The sequence below is a fragment of the Papilio polytes genome, unplaced genomic scaffold (genome assembly GCF_000836215.1).
Source record: "Papilio polytes unplaced genomic scaffold, Ppol_1.0 DF823399.1, whole genome shotgun sequence".
Taxonomy (NCBI): domain Eukaryota; kingdom Metazoa; phylum Arthropoda; class Insecta; order Lepidoptera; family Papilionidae; genus Papilio; species Papilio polytes.
In genome coordinates this window covers 1431901-1451516 of record NW_013525805.1, presented here as the reverse complement: position 1 = coordinate 1451516, position 19616 = coordinate 1431901, and the positions used below count along the sequence as shown (strand labels likewise).

General features: G+C 37.1%; 1 protein-coding gene across 1 annotated transcript; it reads left to right on the top strand.

Moving 5' to 3' along the window:
* Positions 1–2822: 2822 nt before the first annotated feature.
* On the top strand, positions 2823–18429 carry LOC106104856. Its single transcript, XM_013285041.1, has 6 exons — positions 2823–3188; positions 9193–9613; positions 13232–15283; positions 16338–16476; positions 16801–16920; positions 17563–18429. The coding sequence occupies exons 1-6, from the start codon at positions 3120–3122 to the stop codon at positions 17747–17749; spliced, it is 2988 nt and encodes a 995-aa protein (XP_013140495.1). The 5' UTR covers positions 2823–3119; the 3' UTR covers positions 17750–18429.
* Positions 18430–19616: the final 1187 nt, after the last annotated feature.

The following is a 19616-nucleotide window of genomic DNA, read 5'->3' as shown; positions in this document are numbered from 1 at the left end:
GGTTACATTTCAAAGGATGTTACAGTGCAGACAATAAAGTATAGCAATCAGTGCTGAAATTTTCAACGATGAATTGTTACAAAGCATTGAAATATCTTTGTGAATGCATTCTTTACGATATTTCTAGGCAAATTACAAACGGTCTACATTCACAATTTCTTAGTTACAGATATATCAAACAAGCGATCCTGTCATTTGTACCAAATGAGTCAGCCAAGTGAGTCAGGCGTTAACTGCATCCCCGGTGCGCTATGCGTCACCCCTCTTATCTCTTGCAAAAGGGGTGTGTCATTGTTTGAACTGTGCATTGGGTGCAGAATTCAGATCTTGCAATATTAGTTGGCCGGGGTGAAGTGTACTACGAGATCCATATGTTTCGGGTTTAAAAAACACAGTAAAAAGTTCTTGAATCGACGTTACATGAAAATACTTTTATCGGAATTCGTTGGTAGCCCAAGCGGTTTTAAGGACTTAGGTTTACTGGATTCCATTGTGAAAGCAACTAGGCGTTATTTATTTCGTTTGATATTACCACTTCTAATAACAATCTTAAATTAATGTACTTAAACTGTGTGATGTTTTTCATAAATCATTAATGTTTGTTTTTGGTGTTAGTTCCGCATTGAACCCATCGCGTTAGATGCCATCGGCCATCGTTTACATCAAAGAGTTCCCAGTTAGTACTGCACGGTAATGCTTCGATGAGTCATGGTCCTTAATCATGTGCAAAAGGGGTGTGTCATTGTTTAAATGATGCAATATGTACCATGTGCAATAGCCCCTCATGTTTAGAATTTGAAATAACAATGAAATATTTATACGATAATGATAATATGAACAAAAGTTAGATTTAAATTCAATTTTAATGAACTCTACATTTGGTATCCTAGCTAGTGTCGTATTAGCTTTCACCTGCGACTGTTTAGAAACAAAGCAGCCCACATGGCCTTCAGGACTATCCTCTACATCTAAGCCAAATTTCATCGAGATCCGTTCAGTTTAGGCTAGAAAATCTAACAACATCCATCCGTATAAACTTTCGCACTTATATTAGGAGGAAGGAAGCATTATCTTCCTTTGATATTTGTAATTTTGATTTGCAATTTGTAACCATATTATTTATAGACATTTTAAATACAAACATTATTATATGAACATATATTCATATGAATTTGCCTGAGGAAAAATCCTACATGCAAAGGTTCAGTCCGGGTCATTTCTTGCGTCAGAGAATAAAAATTCCTCGCGAGCGCGTGCCTCACTAGCGCCGCGTCACGGTGACGCGAGGAAGCGCAAGGAAAATCAAATGACGCATAGTCCTGCATATAAAAAAGGCTATAAACTTAATGACATAAACACGCCATTGTATACTGTTTCCTTGGAAACAATGTACCGTCAGGAGAAACAATTTTTAAATTGTGTCTCTTTTAAAATAATTAATCCTTTGTTTCACCACTGAAATAAACTTTACCCTTAATAGAGCAGTCGATGTTAGATTTGAATTTGGATTTTACTTGTTTCATTTATTTCCATACTAACTTCCGCCCGCGACTCTGTTTGCTTGGAATTAAAAAGAACAAAATTGACTAGCCTATATGTTCTTCCAGATTATCCTCTACACTTATGCCAAATTCATCGAGATCCGTTCAGTAGTTCAGACTACAAACTGTAAGACATTTTCGCATTTATAATGTTAGTAATTTATTTTTTCGGAAAGTGAATTTCATTTAGGTTACAGAAGGTCATTAGAAATGTAAATAGGAACTAACGTTCTTTTACGTTTTAAATTTCAAATAGATTATACCAAATTAAAATATCTAAAATGATATCAACCACCTGCTTGAATGAGTCATTATTTTCACGTGAGTAATTTTGTACCATATGCGACCCAGACGCCGGGAGAAAGATAGCGACTGACTCATGCTACCAAATTGTTTCTGCTTTCCGCGCAATTTGTTACGAGCCAACATTGTTTTGTTTATATTTTAAGTTCACCTTGGCCTTTATAAAGAAAATAGAAACGTTATGAATATAGTTACTACAGTTTACAAGAGTTTATCGATTACAAGTTTACCGCGACAGTTAGACCGATCGATCCCTTCGTCGTGTGTTCATGTTTAGTGAATCTTTTGAATTTTGTGTTTTTTGAAGAGCGATAAATACAGTAAATCGGGTCTTTAGTTAAATTAGAGTTGTAATAAAAGTAAATGTATATTAATTTGTGTAAACATTTTTTTAAATCACAAGTGTTGAACAAACTGCTTATTTTTTTATGCATTTATCTAATAAAAGATACTAACTTGACCTAGAACATTAGTGACAGATTAAAATAATAATGTACGGTTAGTTAATTATGTCGAGTAATGCTAAAATTGTACCTACTTGCAAAATTATTAAAATTATACGGTGGTTTATACAAAATGTTTTTAGTTAAAGTGCATGCGGAATAAAATTAGAAATACTTTAGCGTCTACTGCACAAACGACCTCAAAACGGCCTAGTCAAGTGCCGTAATCTAAAACGAGTCGAATTCTTAACGCAATAGTTTGCGTTTTCGAATAATTTTAACCCAATTGAACTCTATCTGTAATGGAATAGGATTAAAAATAGCTTAACATTATGAACACGTGCGGAGTCCACAAGGTATTAATGGAGTCGAATATTTCCGATGCAGCGGTCGAGCGCTTTAAAACTTCTGTGTATAACAGCGTGTGCTATCGCAGCTTATCGAATACAGCGCTGCAATCGCTTTAAGAGTCGGTACCGCAGCCGCGATGACTCAAGCCTCGATAAACAGTATGCGGGGCGATGAGTCACCGTTTTACACATTCGCGTATTGTGTTTGAGCTTGTTGTCAGTCGACAGTTGGACTCGTCAAGTGAACTACAAAAACGTTATAGGCGTTCATAACGCAGAGTTACTGCCAAACGCTATAAATTATATATTGAGTTGATGTGAAATTGTGTTTTGAGTCTATATTTTAAGTGTCCAAAACAAGCATAGATGAAAGTGTAGTGACCAGTTTCTAGTTTATTACGTGTGTGCGTGTCGCTGTGCAACGTTCTAAGCTGTTTTTGTGAATAGTATAAGTGAATTATTTTGTATATAAGATTAGAAATATGCCTTCAAACAAGAAACTAATAGCTAAAGTGAAACAATTAGCTCAGTGGATTTTGGTTGTGCATGTGGTAAGTGTATAATTAACTATACTGGAGTTTTTTTGCTAGTGTGGTTTTTACTGCACACTAACTGTAATTTGCACTTGGAAGCTAATTGTTTACCTAAAACGAAGATAAAAAGCATGTTTAGAGTCAAAAGCTGTAATAGTATTATCAAATTTGTCCAACATACCAGTTAGGACTGGTCAATTTGGGCAGTATTAGTAGATTTATATTAGGTAAACTAAAATGGGAATAAAGAAATGTTGCCTCTACTCTTAGCATCATGGATATCGATTAAGACCCTCCGCGAACTCGGGTCGACGTAAATTCGTTACAAGTTTAGAAAGCAAAGTTAGGCATTCAATTGCGTACCATGTAGATCTTTGCACAGAACCAATTGTGCTATAGCAATGTGTACATAGATCTAATTTACAATGAAAGGCCGATATTATTTTTAGCCTAATGGTTACTGAGTTCTAGTAACTATATCCTAGTGATGTCTGATGTATTCATTGTGATATTTCGTCTCTCGTAGTACCAAATTCATTAACAGATATGTTACTAATAGCAGTTTCCGAGCTACTTTTAACTATTCGATAGTTCTAAAGCAAATAATAAAACGAGATTCCGAACTTCGTAACTAAAATTTTACTCCAGTACCTAATAGTATAGAAAAACTAGTTAATAACAAAATAAATGAAAACTTCAGATCAGCATTAATTTATGTTGGTTCCCAATGTTGGATGTTGTATCACAACATTATTGCCATTCTTCACTACTCTCTAAAGAAAAGAGAGACAATAATATGTCTTAACAATGTTCCGGCAGTGGAATTTCACGGTTATAATCCAATGTTTGAACTGTATTATGTCGCATACAATAGACAAACTATCTAGAATTAATTGTTCAAACAAACATATGTTTATTTGCGTAAACGATAAGTTCTCTTATGAAGTATTATACTATCTATAACATATTTCAATACCTACATTGATGATTAGCGACCTGTTTTATTGTATCTTTAGGGCCTGTCTCACCAAATTGTAATTTGCCTGATAACAATATAACGTGTAAAGTATGTGATGGAAATATCGGATTTTTGTTCCGTTATCTGACATCATTTTTAACCTATCTGAGCCTCTATCAGCCAGTGGTGGGACAAGTCTAAATGTTTGTTTCAAAAATTTTCTAATCTAGTATCAAGGCGTGAAAGCTAAGCGTTTTATCTGTTTTAATTGACACCAACCCTTGTGACTCCCCAAACAAAAGCAGAATGCTTTCAAAGGGAATGAAGTTATTTCGTGACAATTATTCAACATTGTTAAGCATCTACTTAAAAGCTATCGTTATCTTTAAAGCTTTTGTACGGGCGATTTAGTAACTAAGCTCATTTGTTTTGACTTTACACTTGATGACAGCTTTTTTAATCTTTGTACCTTGTTGCGTGACTCATAGTTTACTTGGGGATTATTTTGTTAAGTTACCAATTGTTGTACTATTGTTTAGATTTTTTATTTAAAACAAATACAAAGGAAATTGAAGCGCATTGGAAACAATCTAAGAGTCTAGATCCGGAAATGGAATCTTTTATCTTAATTATATGTAGTACATACGTTTTTCTATTGCTTTTTCAAAGACTTAATTGGAAAAGACGGACAAAAATAATAAAAAATACATACAGACGAATTGAGTACCTCTTTCTTTTGGGAAGTCGGTCAAAAAGAATCAGTAAGCGTTCATGTAGGTAACAATTTAAAACATACATTTGTATCACCTCTCATATTAGAAACTCAATAATACAACTATAACACACGGTTTCTAATACAATGATAGTTATAATTAAAAGTTAATTAAAATAAGGATGTTTTTCAAACGTAAAGGAAATAATGCGGAATGCAATTATTGAGAGATATACAATTGCATCGATCTAATAACAAAGCAAACACAGCGATGCAAAAAGGAAAATAGTTATGATTAAAAATGAAAGAGAAAAGAATAAAATGGATGAATTGCTCGAAAGGGAATCGTTATTGGTGACTGTTAGCGAAACGTGACCAGACGGACGGTTGTCTATGAAAGAACAAGACCACCTGGCGGGAAACGGGAACTTAACAATTACCATAGAGTCTATACAATTTAAAACTCTCGTTTGTCAGCTGCCAGTTCACTGTTGATTTGAGAACATTTTCAAGAGATAGAGAGAATCATTTAAAAAACGGATATGTTTATTCTTGTATTATTGTTTACGAGCTGTTCCCGTGCGACTTCATCCGCAAAAATTATATAAAAATATTTTGTTTTTTACAAAATACAAATGCACAAATGACAATTAAGGTCTTTTGACATTGGATAACAATTACCGTTCCCATGGCAACCTTGCTTCTATAATGTTAGCTTGTATGGTCTCTTTCCCACATGAAGGTTTTTTTACAATTTATAAATCCCCTTAGTTAATTACCGTGAAAATATATAGCCTAAAGCGTGTCGTAAGTGTAGGGCTTTTTATTACAGAATTATTAAAAAATATGATGTTATTGCTGACATCTTACGCCTTTTAGATAGATATCACATTTTGCAAAATCAGTTGTCGGATTGAAAACATGCGATAAGAAACGTAGACTGTTTTCTTGAGGGATTTCGATGAGTAACGCTTGGGGATTTGGGGCAATACGCCTGCAGACATGAGACACTGACTAGTCTACTGACTGTTGACTGCTAGCTGATGGCTTGTTGACTCACCGTTCGGGTTATATTAATAACGGCGACACTCCTCCCCGGGATTCCGCACGAAAATACATCGGCCGTGTGTTCATTTGTGTCATATTGACCAAATGTTAACGTCCTAAATATATTTTATACTTTAAATTTATTTTGCTCTTTCTATACCAATATTATAAAGAAGAAATATTTGTATTTTTGTATGTATTGAAATAACTCGAATAAAATAATGGGCCGATTATAAAATTCTTTCACTTTTAGAAAAGTAATTTATCTTAGAGTAACATACGGTATATTTTTATTATTTCCTAATTTCACGCGGACGAAGTCGCGAGCAGCTAGTAGATAAAAGATACGTTTTGAATAATCACAATGTAAAATTTTAATGGACTGTCTCTCAAATGACTTGTAAATTTTTTTAATGTTACACGTAGCTTGTTATTTTCGATTATCTGTGGATAAAACTAGTAAATTCAAGTCATTCCCAACATTTTCTTATTAAATATGTTGCAATAACTAGTAGGTGCTTAAATTTATCTAACCATGATAATTATGTCATAATTGAAATATCAATCATTTTATCATATTTGAGGCGATCGGCCTTAAAAATATTTGTTATTTATAGAACTTTATAGTACAACTTTCGCCCATGACTGCGTGGAATTATAAAAAAAAACAAAAATGCCTTCTATATGTTCTTCCAGTCTATCCTCTACATCTATGCCAAATTTCATCGAGATTTATTCAGTAGTTTAGATTATAAACTTTAACAAATAGCCATCCAAATATAACATTCATTATTTATTCTTTTTTAATTACTTTGTTGTGTTTTTTTTTCTCTTATTCCAAATTGTGTTGCAGTGGTGATAAGATTAAATGTTTTTTTTATCCATCTACAAATTTACATTTATAGTATTAATAGGAATATTTTAGATAGCAAAGAGACAATCGGGTATTTTGCTATTTTACCACCTTTGATTTGTAAATAATCAGAAATTATCAACCAAATTGTTATCATAAAAACCATGATCTTTAGTGAGTATTGACGTCAATATAGCTATCGTATTTGTGATGATTTTGTTGTTTTCTTGGCTCATAGATTGCAAAAGGGTTTACTAACAATTACGTTATTTGGTAGGCTAATCTTTTATAGATAGTTTAACGTATTTTAAAAATGGTGACGTCATAATATTCTTTTGATAATGTTTAATTATTTTTAACATTAAATTGATTTTTGCAGTTTATGTTTAGGAATAGTTAATTATAATACTTCATACTAAGCGAAAGTTTAGATGGATGGATGTTTGTTAGAGTTTGTAGCCTAAACGTCTGAACAGTTTTCAAAGAAAATTGGCATAGATGTAGAGAATAGTCTGGAAGAACACATAGGCTATTCATTTTTTTCAATACCACGCGGACGGAGTCTCGGGCGAAAGCTAGTTAATAAATAAATAAGTCTACTTATAATGTCTATGTGTATTTCGTTTTAATATCACGCCAGTGGTGAGGAAATTGTTTTATAACCTTTAGTAATATCCGTGTGTATCGAGCAGGAAGTAATGTTGTAAAACTTCCTATATTACTATCTTACTAATATTATAAATGCGAAAGTTTAGATGAATGGATGTTTGTTAATTTATAGCCTAAACAGCTGAAAGGAACTTGGCATAGATGTAGAGGATAGTCTGGAAGAACACATTGGCTACTTATTGTTTCTTTTTAAATTCCACACGGATGGAGTCGCGGGCGAAAGATAGTGAATTATAAAATAAATAATAATAGAAAGGTTTTTCGGTAGGTAGAATGGACGTGAAAAAGAGCATTTTACTAATATATTGACAACAAAAAATAAACGAAAGGTTCATAAGTTATGATAAATCTTTGTAACCGTCAATTACCACTGCAATCAGTTTTTTTAATGAGAGATATGACAGTAGATATAAAGATATTTGGACAGTCGATGTAAAAGTGTCTAGAGAAATTAACCAGTAAAATCGTTTGTATTTCTTGATTTATCTGTTTTCATCAAAAAGTTGTATTATTAAATATTTACGTTAACATTTAGCCCTCCACAAGCATCGTTTGAGTTTTAATTAAGCGTTCAGAAAAATATGCAAATGGCGGCCGAGTATGGCAGACGTCGCAAATCAAAGCGAGGGCCCGGTCCGTAGACATGACGTTTTATTATGCAAATATATACGCTAACGATGATAGATATACAAAAAATATTGTAATCAGTTTGAAAATCATTCCAAATTACTGAAACAAACATAAATGTCTTAATTGATGTATTAAGTGTTTTTATTTTATTCATTTGAACAAATACTTTTGTATCAACTTTTAATTACGTATTTCGCATGAGTAACTTTTTAATTATTTATTTATTAAAGTGAGTAATTATAAAAACGTCATTACACAATAACGACTAGAGTTCATGAACAATTAATGCTTAAATTGATGTCAAAATATATCACGACTTTCCTCAATTCTGACACGTGGAGTCTAGTGTGAAAATAATTTATTTATCGACTTAAGTTTTACCCATTAGGTAATTAAAATTGTGGTAATTTGCTAGATTCTTAGCTTTTATTTAATCGTTTTTTTTTTAATTGAAAGAAAGAAATTCGTTCATTCAAAAAAGAAAAGGCATGTGCATTCATTTGGCATGTGCTGCAGTGTACACCGAAGCGCCGGTTTTCAATGAATCCTAAAACAGAACACGGAGTTGTACAGAATAGAAGAAAAAAAACATGTACTTAATATTACACTAGGTCATAACTAGAAAATTTTCACTTGTACTTTATTTAACAAATTGCGTTTGTATTTGTTTCTTTGGAGGCTTCAATATTGAAAAATAATTAAATGCAAAAATCGCGAATAATAATTTGTATTTATGACAATAATCGTAGTAATGTTAAACGTTATCAGGTCGTCCAATCGTGAAGCGCGATATCTCATAATGTTCTTTATATCCGGCTACATAAACACACCCGAGCCGCGGTAATGACGCCCGGGCATGGTGAGGGGCCGACTAACCGGCCGTTACGCTCGCCGGATATGTGACCGCTGCATTTTATTACCACTTTACTCCGCCACATAATCGACCTTCATGATGAAGGGCTTCTTTTTGAGAATAGCCCGCGGTGACTCCTTTCCCTGTTAGAAGATATTTTTATTTGAATTTTATTTCCTGACAATTTTTATTACATAATCTCACAATCTACATAATAGTTGATGATCGTAATGTTTCTACAATTTAATTCTTAGCTGGAAACCTAACGGTGTTTTTAATCGGATTATTTTATTGTTGCAGGTTGAATTCTTAGAGGCATATTGCACACCAAAAGACACAGCTCGTCGGTCGCCACCGCGCGGCAGGCGGTCGCGGGAGCCGCGCCGGTCACCAGACGCCACTCAATGGCGACACGAGACCCGCCGGCAGCACGACTTCGAGTCTAGCCGGAGACCGTACGACTACGGCTCGGGCAGACACTACCGCGAGTATAACGACGATTCGGCCCGACGGCCGGCTTACGACGCGGAATCGGCACGACGACGCGCTGACTACGAATCGGCGCGACGAACCGATTTTCACCTGTCCACGCCTGGTGCGAGGCGCAGCCCGGAGAGCGCGCCCGAGGGATCTGTAGACTCCCCGCCGGAGCCTGCACCCTCCGCACCCCTCAGACAAGACAGGCAGTCGTGCCATCGCTCACAGCCATACTACGAATCCGGTACGTGATCTATCTTAAGAAGTAATGCATGCTAAATAAATCATATCGTGATTTGTTCACATTAAATTAAACATGAAATGTTTTCAATGATTATGATATTGATTACGCAAAACTACTCGTAAAAGCGATAAATTATGCACAATATGAGCAAACTACAAATATTTGTGCAAGTAGCTTGCAACATCTAGCAACTACTTAGTTGCTACGTTTACGCGTTTACGCAGTTAATGTAAATCATATCTTTTAAAATAACTATTTGTATACTCCACATAAACCAATATTCCTGTTAATTGGTCCTTGTGGAATATCAATAGTGTAGATTTTTATACTAAACTAGTTATAGCTCGCGACTTCGCCCGCGTGAAATAAAAAAAAAAGCCTATGTTGCTCACAGACAAATTACCTTTCCAACAGCGAAAGAATTATTAAAATCGGTCCAGTTGTTTTTTATTTATTTCAATACATACAAAACTACAAAAATACAAATCTTTCCTCTTTGTAATATTAGTATAGATATACATTAAAAGAGGGCACTTAACTAACAACTGCCAGTACTGCCGTAAAAGACACTGATTGCTGTCTACCAGGATGCCATAAATTCAAACGTGATTCTGTGTGTGTGTTTTTTGCGTATTACGCCACTTAGTCTTAGATAAGTCGTATAAACTAGTTTCGTTATAGCTCCGCACGTCTCCAAGGAGTACAGGACAAAGGTTTCTTTCTTCATGCAACACAATTGTGGTAGAGACTTGTTAGAGCATTGTTCGGGCCAGCTGTAGTGTACGGTTACATAGCGAGTCCGTTTGTTACACTTTTATTAAAATGTAACGCAAACGTTTCTTAAGCTACGTTGGATATGTGTAATTATGTTCCTCTGTTGTAATTTCCCTTCATAACTTCATATTATTCTAAACGAGATGGAGTCTTCATATTCAAAAATCAGTTATTGGAATCTCGTACGCGGCTTCTAAAATTCGGGCTTTCATCGGCTCTCCATTTCATAAACAATATGTTTTACGTAAACCACTCAAGTATAGCATTTATTTATTAAGTAATTACATAAAAAATATTACATACAAATAATTATTCCCGGAGGCCTAATTTAAGTCCCTTTCTCTTCACCACCCTTTTCGTACGAACAGTGGATGGGAAGGGGAAGTAGATTTTACGGTGGAGGAGATGCATAGGAAGGGGAAATATCCTCTTTATGTGTGTCTCCTCTTCCGTCGGATAAGTGTAGGCAACGCATCTGCAATTGCGGATGTCCATAGGCAGCGGTCGCATCGCCATTTTGGCGGATTCAAGTGGCTACTTGCTCGTTTGCCACCTTATAATATAAAAAAAATTTCGCTAAACAGCCGAAGCTGTTATTGATTCTCTTCATTCATTCATTGCATTTTATTAGATTCCTCTGCTTATGTAGTTATCCAGACTTCCAAGTTGGTTAATTCTATGTACAATATATCAAAATGATAATTAAAATATTTTAATAGAATCAAATAAATATTTGATTGAATATAAATAAGAATAACATACATACAAGATATCCGACGAGCGATAGCTTAACGCACGTACAGTCGGGATAAAAGCTGATTGGCTTTCCACAATTAGGCCGCTGCTAATAAAAGCCGCGGCGGCCGGAGCCGGGCTTACAATGGAAACTTTTAATCAGGCCTTCCCGTTTGTTCGTCCGTCTAGACTGGAAAAAATGTCTCGGCTGCAATAAATACCGGCGTAGTGATGGTACAACGATAGTGCACTGAAGAGCATCGGTTTTTTGCTCAACAACCTTTTAAATAAATTAATCGGATAATCATTTGAATTACTTTTACTCAGAGTAAAATTACCACTAAGGAAATCCTTACTGTAGGATTAAGAAATCTACACTAACTACACTAATATTTTATTAAGAATTTATGTAATTGCGGAATTTAGTTAGTAAAATGATTGACGACGGGTCTAAAACTAGTCAGTACCTAAATCGAAGTACACGAGAGAGGAACCGGGAATTTTAATTAGTATCAATGTCTAACCATCTTACTTCTTATCTTACTATGTTACTAATATTATAAATGCGAAAGTTTAGATGGATGGATGGATGTTTGTTAGCGTTTGTAGCCTAAACGGCTGAACGGATCTCCATAAAATTTGGCACAGGTTTAGAGCATAGTCTGGAAGAACACATAGGCTACTTTTTATCCCTGGAATAGTTACGGTTCCCGTGGGATTCATTAATTTAGTTTTTTTAATGTTTATTCGATCATTCTGCAACAGTTCAACATATCTTATTGAAATTTGGCACAGATATAAAACAAAGTCTGGAGTACACATGGGATAAGCTTCATCCCCGAGAAATGTCCGGTTTCCGAGGGATACGTAGCTTTTTGTAATTTTTATAGTTTGTATGTTTTCTAATACCACGCGTACGAAGTCGCGGGCAACAGCTCGTAGTTTATATAAATTAAAATCTTTCAAATGTTTGATGTGTTTGATTATTGCTGATTGAGACGATAACTTAGAAATGTTTAACGTAAAAGTTTTAACAGTGCAAATTCAAATATAAACCCGTCGTATAAAAGACATTACAAGTGTAGATTGAAACAATTTAACAAATTCAACTCACGTCACCATCGTGGTCATCCACGCGGAAAAGTAATTACAGCGCTTAATGACATCACTTAGGCACCCCTCACATCGCTAATAGACGATAGGAACAGCGCGTGTAGACGTTTAAGCAAATAAAATGAAAATCACCGAATTGATGAATAGAAAATTGTTAAAAAAATATCGACGAATTGCGAACCACTTCCTTTTGGAAGTCGGTTAAAACCTTTGGCTATTAGAAAAGAGACCTAAGGTCAACAATGTTTGGTGTATGATATTTCAATCTTAAAATCTCAAAAAGATCGCTCAAACTTCTTAGTTATAAGTTTAGATTTTTTTTAATTACAAGGAGTTTTATAAACTATCGTGCGAGCGTTTATCTCGGCTCGAGGGCTTAAATCCAGACTTTGTACTCGAACATGCATTCACAAGCACGCCTTTGTTGCGTGCATCTAGAATTTCTCATTAGGGTATTTCTATATTCCTTTGAAATAACATTAGCGTATGTGTGTGTAAAGGGGGAATTAACGCATTCATTTACAGTGTGCTTGTAAGATGTTTATTTTTAATTTTTTGAAACGTTTCCATTATGTAATGTTTTGCTTATTGCCTTTTTAGTTAAACAAATAACGGCAGTATTTTGTTTTCCAGTTTTATCACCAAAATTGTTATTCCATCTATTAAAAAAATATGACGTCCCTTTAGTAATACGTAATACAATTACATGTCTGTTGTGAAAAATATCTGATGCAATATTGCTGAATGGAAATTACATTTGGTCTTCTCCAGCATGTCTAAGTAGTTCTTGTTATATTGTTAAATATTTTCATAAAAGCCTGTTAGAGTAGAATCCGGACGCTCATTTAAAGAACACCACTTGAGACGGTTTAGGGCGTTTCTCAGACTCTGCTTGTCGAAATATGCATTTACTTTGTCAACTTAATGTTTTGTATAAAGGTTGAAGAAGTTTAGTGAAGCCATTACATTTTACCTTATTTATTTATTTCTTTATAGAATCATCTTCGGGTGATCGATCTACGACAACAGACGACGAAGAGGAATTTGGAGAGTTCGATCCATTCGCGACCGCACCGTCCTTGCATTCGCCCGACAGCGGCCGCTCGGATCCGCGCTACGCAAACGCTCCCCGGAGGAATCCCAGCCCATACTACTACGGCGATCTGTTCAAGACAGCGGCTCCACCACCGGCCCCTTCGGCGCCCACAACAGCATCGTCTCGAGGTTCTCGATACAGAAAGTCGGCCAGTCTAGACGCACCACACGTCGCTCCCCGCCCGACATTACCCAAGCGTTTTTCGGTGGCTGAGGATGGGTTCCGCGAACTAGATCGCTCGTCTTCATCGTCGGGTGAGGGCGCGTGGATGCCGCCGCGGCGGCGCGGGCGCGACGCGGCCGGCTGCGCGTGCGCCGCGTCCGAACATGTAGAGGAGCGGGCCTCACGCAGCGTGTTCTACGTACCGGCGCCGTTGCCGCGCTGGCCGCAAGAGATGACCGCGCGACAGATATACGAAACGGCATTCGACTGTAAAGTCGCGCGCTCCGACGATGACCTCGACGACTTTGACCGCGTCAGCAATCACCCGGCGCTGCTGCAGGCGGAGGAGCGCAAAGTTATCTCCTCCGCCTCCTCCGCTTTCGAGGCGGTCGAGCGCGGCGAACCCGACTACAAGGGTCGGCGCAAGGTCACCATGAAGACGGACAGCGTTCGTCGCTCTAAAATACCGACCATACGTCAAAAGATAGAAAACGAGAATAACGCGAGTGCCCTGTCCGAGGAACTGGAGAAGGTCCACATCGAGGAGGATGGTCGGAACACATCCACTTCACAACTCCCCCTACGCGGATATACTCCATCACCTCCGTCTACGGCACCACTGCCTACTAAATTTCAACAAAAAGACGGATCTGCGATGAACAGTATAAAAAGTGCCCCTAACTTGCCACAGTCGCAACCGGCGCATCCACGACTGAAGGACCTGAGGCTGCCAGTGAAGTCGCTGCGCGGGCGCGATACACCGCCCAGCAGTGACGTGAGCATGGCCGACGTAAAGTGCTCGGGCTCCACGGATCTCGACATCGGACAACGGCTGAGAGACTCCAGCCGCGAGTCGCGGGAGGGCGACGATGAGAGGGCGAAATCAAAAGACGGTATTTTTTTAGAGATTAAGGGTCGACCCACTTCCGATTCTGACATGCCAAAGTCGAATCGGTACACGGGGCCAAAGGGGGTCGGCCCTATAATGGAGTTCAAAGGAAGGCCGAGCGTAGCCCGTCCGAGGAGGAAGTACTCCAGCACTGAGAGCATGGCCACCAGCAGCAGTGGCGGCAGCATGGAGTCCTTGCGCAGCAGCAATAGCGAGGGCGACCGCAGCACAACTAGCACCGAGAGCCGCCACTCCTCCTCGCTCAGCTCGCACAGCTCTGACTCGGGAAACGTCCCCTTCACCAAGTCGCTGCATCACATGCAGCTCTCGGGGTTTGGGCATCACCCGACCAAGCTACACATTCTAAGCCCTATCTCGGATAAATCATCGCAAGAGCCCGGATCGGAGACTTCGGACAATAACAAAAACAACAATTCTCAGAAAGTGTCGCCCGAAGACTTGGAGACGGGCAATGCGTCTGTTATGACTACCGACATCGCTCCGAAAATTAAACGCCGTGCGTTACAGAATAAGAATTTATTGAATCTCTCCTTCCGACATTCGGTTGCGGGAGATACGGAGATCCAGGGATCTGACAGCGGGATATCGATACATTCGCGGGAAGGCGTTGATTCCCGAAATGCTTTTATTAATTTCAAGAACAGTAGTAGCGTGGAAGAGGAGAAAAAGAACGATGACGTGGATCTATCGGACTTGCCGTTCGACATGCCCAAGCTGCGGCGGCGGCGCGCCGAGGCCGAGGTCGACCTTAGGACGTTGCCCTTCGATATGCCGAAGCTGCGTCGCAAGCTGCGCGGACAGTCCCTGCAGCTTAACAATGACTTCGGGGAATCCATTTCTAATGCTTCATCCAGTCAGAGCGTTCAGGATTTAAATCAAGGTTAGTGTTTTATCTCGTTATTCCAAATGTTTAGTTAAAAGTTAAATAGTAAAAAGTTGATCAAAAAAGAAGATTATCAATTACAGTGGTAGTGCCCGCTTTAACATCTTAGCACGAATGGGCCGGCACGCCCAGTGTAATACCACGACCACACAGAAGACAGGCGTGAAATGGAAGCAATTCCGTGTTTCGTCTGATGAGTGTGGTGCCGGAGGCCTAATTTAAGTCCATTTCCCTTTACCACCCTTTTCTTATAAGAAGAGGTTGGGAAGAGGAAGTGGATTTGACGGCGGAGGAGATGCATAGGAAGGGGATTTTGTGTGCGTCTCCTCCTCCGTCATATAAGGGTAGGCAACGCATCTGCATTTGCGGATGTCTATGGGCAGCGGTCGCTTCGCCATTTTGGCGGTTTCAGGTGGCCGCTTGCTCGTTTGCCACCTTATGTTATAAAAAAAAAAAAATTATATCACGGATCTTAATTTAAATTATGTCTAAATTTACTCGTATCATTAATTTTAATTTATCATTCGAATCTTAGTAACATCTTATCTAAATTGTATTACAAATGTTTGAATACGTAAACCGGTTTTATCTTGACACAATAGAAAAGGCTTTCTGAAAATGAAACTTTTCACATAAGTTTCCTGTAAGTAAGGGCGATGCGTGTCCAGTCAATTCCATTGTCCCTTTTATCCCGTCAAATATACTTTCATTGTTATTCGGATTAAGATGTAAGAATATAGATTATACCGCACGAAAACTCGACTTGATAGGATTCTGATATTTAATTTACTTGAGTGCTTTTATCTCAAGATTAGGTATGTCCCAAATCATTTGTAAAGCTGCCAATGAAACAATGTTTGACGTCCAATAGGGTACATTTTTTTACTAAATTCAAACAAAAATTTACTAAAAATATTATAATTTACTTCTTAAAAGTGTAGATAATGTTTGATTTTTTTACCCCTAGTGAATGAAATGTTGAAAATAAAGGGTGGCAGGATCCATCCTTTTTTGTATAAATTACTAACAAATAAATTTGCTTTTATTACAGGTAACAAGCACAGAGCAAAGTTGACTTTAAACTTCGATGGTAGCGGTGAATCTGGCGGCAAGGGGCTGCATCTGAACCTGGGCCCTATCGCCCCGCCGCGGGACCTTATCGACGCGTCGCTACCACTCGACCGGCAAGGGTAAGCAAACTTTTCAATGCCAAATTTTTACACATGGATTAAATTAGTCTCTACAATAATGTGATTACGAAACTAATATTGCTATAGTTTTATCAAACTCTGATAAAATATAGTTAACTCATATGCAGTGATAACGCTCTTGATTCGATTAATAGTGGTGTCTTTTTGAAATTATGATACATATTGTCGTTTTTATGTTTTTAAATCTTGTTAATTTAAACTTGTAATAGACGACTTTCTTGATGAAATTAATAATTTATTGATTTAATTCTTATCATAAAATGTCTTATAGAAAATCTTAAGTATAATATTGTTGTTTTTCAGGTGGTACCATGGTACTCTTACCCGCGTGGAAGCCGAAGGTTTGCTGAGAGACGCCAACGAAGGCGCCTTCCTCGTTAGGAACAGTGAATCTGCAAAACACGATTATTCTCTGAGTTTAAAGTAAGTTTAGCTGAGCATTGATAAGATAAGTAAGATAGCATTTTAAAGGCCATAAATACTGATTGGAATATTTTCATTAGATAAATACACAGTTATGAAAGTCATTGAGATTTTTACTGTACTGTTATATTATTCACTAGCTGTTACTTGCGACATCGCCTCGTGATATTAAAAAAAAAATACAGCCAATGTTACTCACTGATAAAGTAGCTTTTTAATGGTGAAATATTTTTTTAAATCGGCTCAGTAGTTTTGGAGTTATGTCAATACATACACAAGTAAGTTCTTTTAAGGAGAGGTTGGGAAGAGGAAGTGGATTTGACGGTGGAGGAGATGCATAGGAAGGGGAAATATTCTCTTTATGTGCGTCTCCTCCTCCGTCGTATAAGGGTAGGCAACGCATCTGCAATTGCGGATGTCTATGGGCAGCGGTCGCTTCGCCATTTTGGCGGTTTCAGGTGGCCGCTTGCTCGTTTGCCACCTTGTGTTATAAACAAAAAAAGTACAAATCTTTCCACCTTATAATATTAGCATATATTAAAGTATTCAGAGTCACCGATTTGCCTGGTCTTAAAATGGATGGCATGTAAAGGGTTAAGACAATGTTCTGGTAGAGTTTTTATAAAGTAGTATTTTCTCCAGGTCGACTCGTGGGTTCATGCATATGCGCATCTGCCGGGGTGCGGAGGGCTACACGCTGGGCGGCGCGGCCACCGCCTTCCCCAGCGTGCCGGCCTTACTGCGTCACTACGTCGCCGCGCAACGCCTGCCTGTGCGCGGCGCCGAGCACATGGCGCTCGCCACGCCGCTGCCAGCTGTCCTACTCTAAACCGACCCGCGGCGCTCAGCAACCCGAAAGGAACAATTGCTAACTAACCCGGTAATTTGGCAGCTCATAGCAACCATCAGCTTTGACAAACCATCGCATCGAATCCAAGCGATTCTAATCCGTATTACAATAGTGATTAAGTGTGATATGCAATGGCAGTTTATTACGTATTTGTATTTATGTTTAGCTCTTAGATAACCCAGTGAATATTACCAAAGAGTATTTAGTGTAGGAAACAATCGTGTACGGTGTACTTTAGTTGTGACGTTCCGATTTAATTCGTTTTTTTCTAGTCGCGAATAGCAGCAAAATAAATGTAATTCGATGTTTTTAGCACGTGTAATCAATGTTTGCTTATCGTCTTATCGACGATAACCGGTTAACTTATCGTTATGAATCTTCTGAATGGATAAGAAAGTGTCCACTATTCTGACAGTTACAATGCTATATAACAGTGGGTTTCCATTGCCGACATCGGCCATTGTTAGTGACAAGCTTGTATTATACATATTGGTACCACTATCGTTTTATTTGTAAAATACAAATGGTGATTCAGAGTTATGTTGGCATAATAATTAACTAACTTTAATGTCATTAGTGGCCTATCATAAGTAAGTTTATTTACTATGCGTATATCATTTATTTATTCTTTATTAAGCTGATGTGTTACACGGCGTATTTATTTTTACTGTTTTTTTTTAATTAATTGGTTCAAATGTATTTAATATATTCCAAATGATTTATTTATTCAATTATTTATAAGATTTTAAATTAGTTAATGTTTAAAATCGCGCATTAATTTGGTAATTTAGTTTATTTTGAAGACGGCCTAAACATTATAAAATAGCTTTTACCTCGTATGCGACATTAATATAACTGAAATATAGCATGTCCCATGTTAATTTTATCTATTTCTATTGGTATGGTTAAATTCTTTGTTTATTCAAATAGTCTAAAGCAGATTTTTAAAAATTATATCAATGCATCTGCAGTTTCCGCGGCTACTGTTGCTTGGCCCCTCCTCTAGTTTCTAAAAATTATTTAACTTATTAAAAGTCAAAGATTAATAAAAAAAATGCCGTATGTTCTTGAATATTTTTATTTCATAATCCTTTGTTATAATAGACGTGTGTATATTTTCATGAAATTAAACGTCGCTAGGGTGTAGTGAAATACTATAAACGGTAACATTGTACGAATATAACCGCATGATTCATAGTTGCTATGTCCGATAAGCGACCTCGCTACGGAAACTTATCGATTGTTTTACGAAATGGTGACTCAACTTACAGAATATTAATAAAAAGTGTTAGGTTACGCTACATTTGATGTAATTGCTCTATTATTAAACATATTTACAGTGTATCTATATAAAGTGACATATATATCGATAAATGTAAAAAAAAACGAAAACTAAACTCTGTATTGTTATAAAAACCAAATTGTAAACAGATTAACAGCATTTATACTGTGTAGAATAACATGTAAATGATAAAAAATAACTAATACAATGTTCAAATATTGAAATCATCTAATCTTATACATCTATACAAAAAACACAAAACATACAGACGAATTGAGTACCTCCTTTTGGGGAGTCGGTCAAAAATGGCGGATTTTAATGTCAAAATCAATCCGCCATTTTGTTACCGTCATCGAATTCTTTATTCAAAATGGTTCTTGGAATAGAATCTACTGTGGGTTTTCACTTTTGATACACTTGAATATATATAAAGCCAATACCTTTAAATGTGTTAACGCAGTGGAATTCCACGGTCAGATTAGCCTGGATTAGACAGTTTTATATAAACGGCAGCACGTAATTAAGATCATTTTTGTAACAAATCGCACGTGTTATGTAACATTC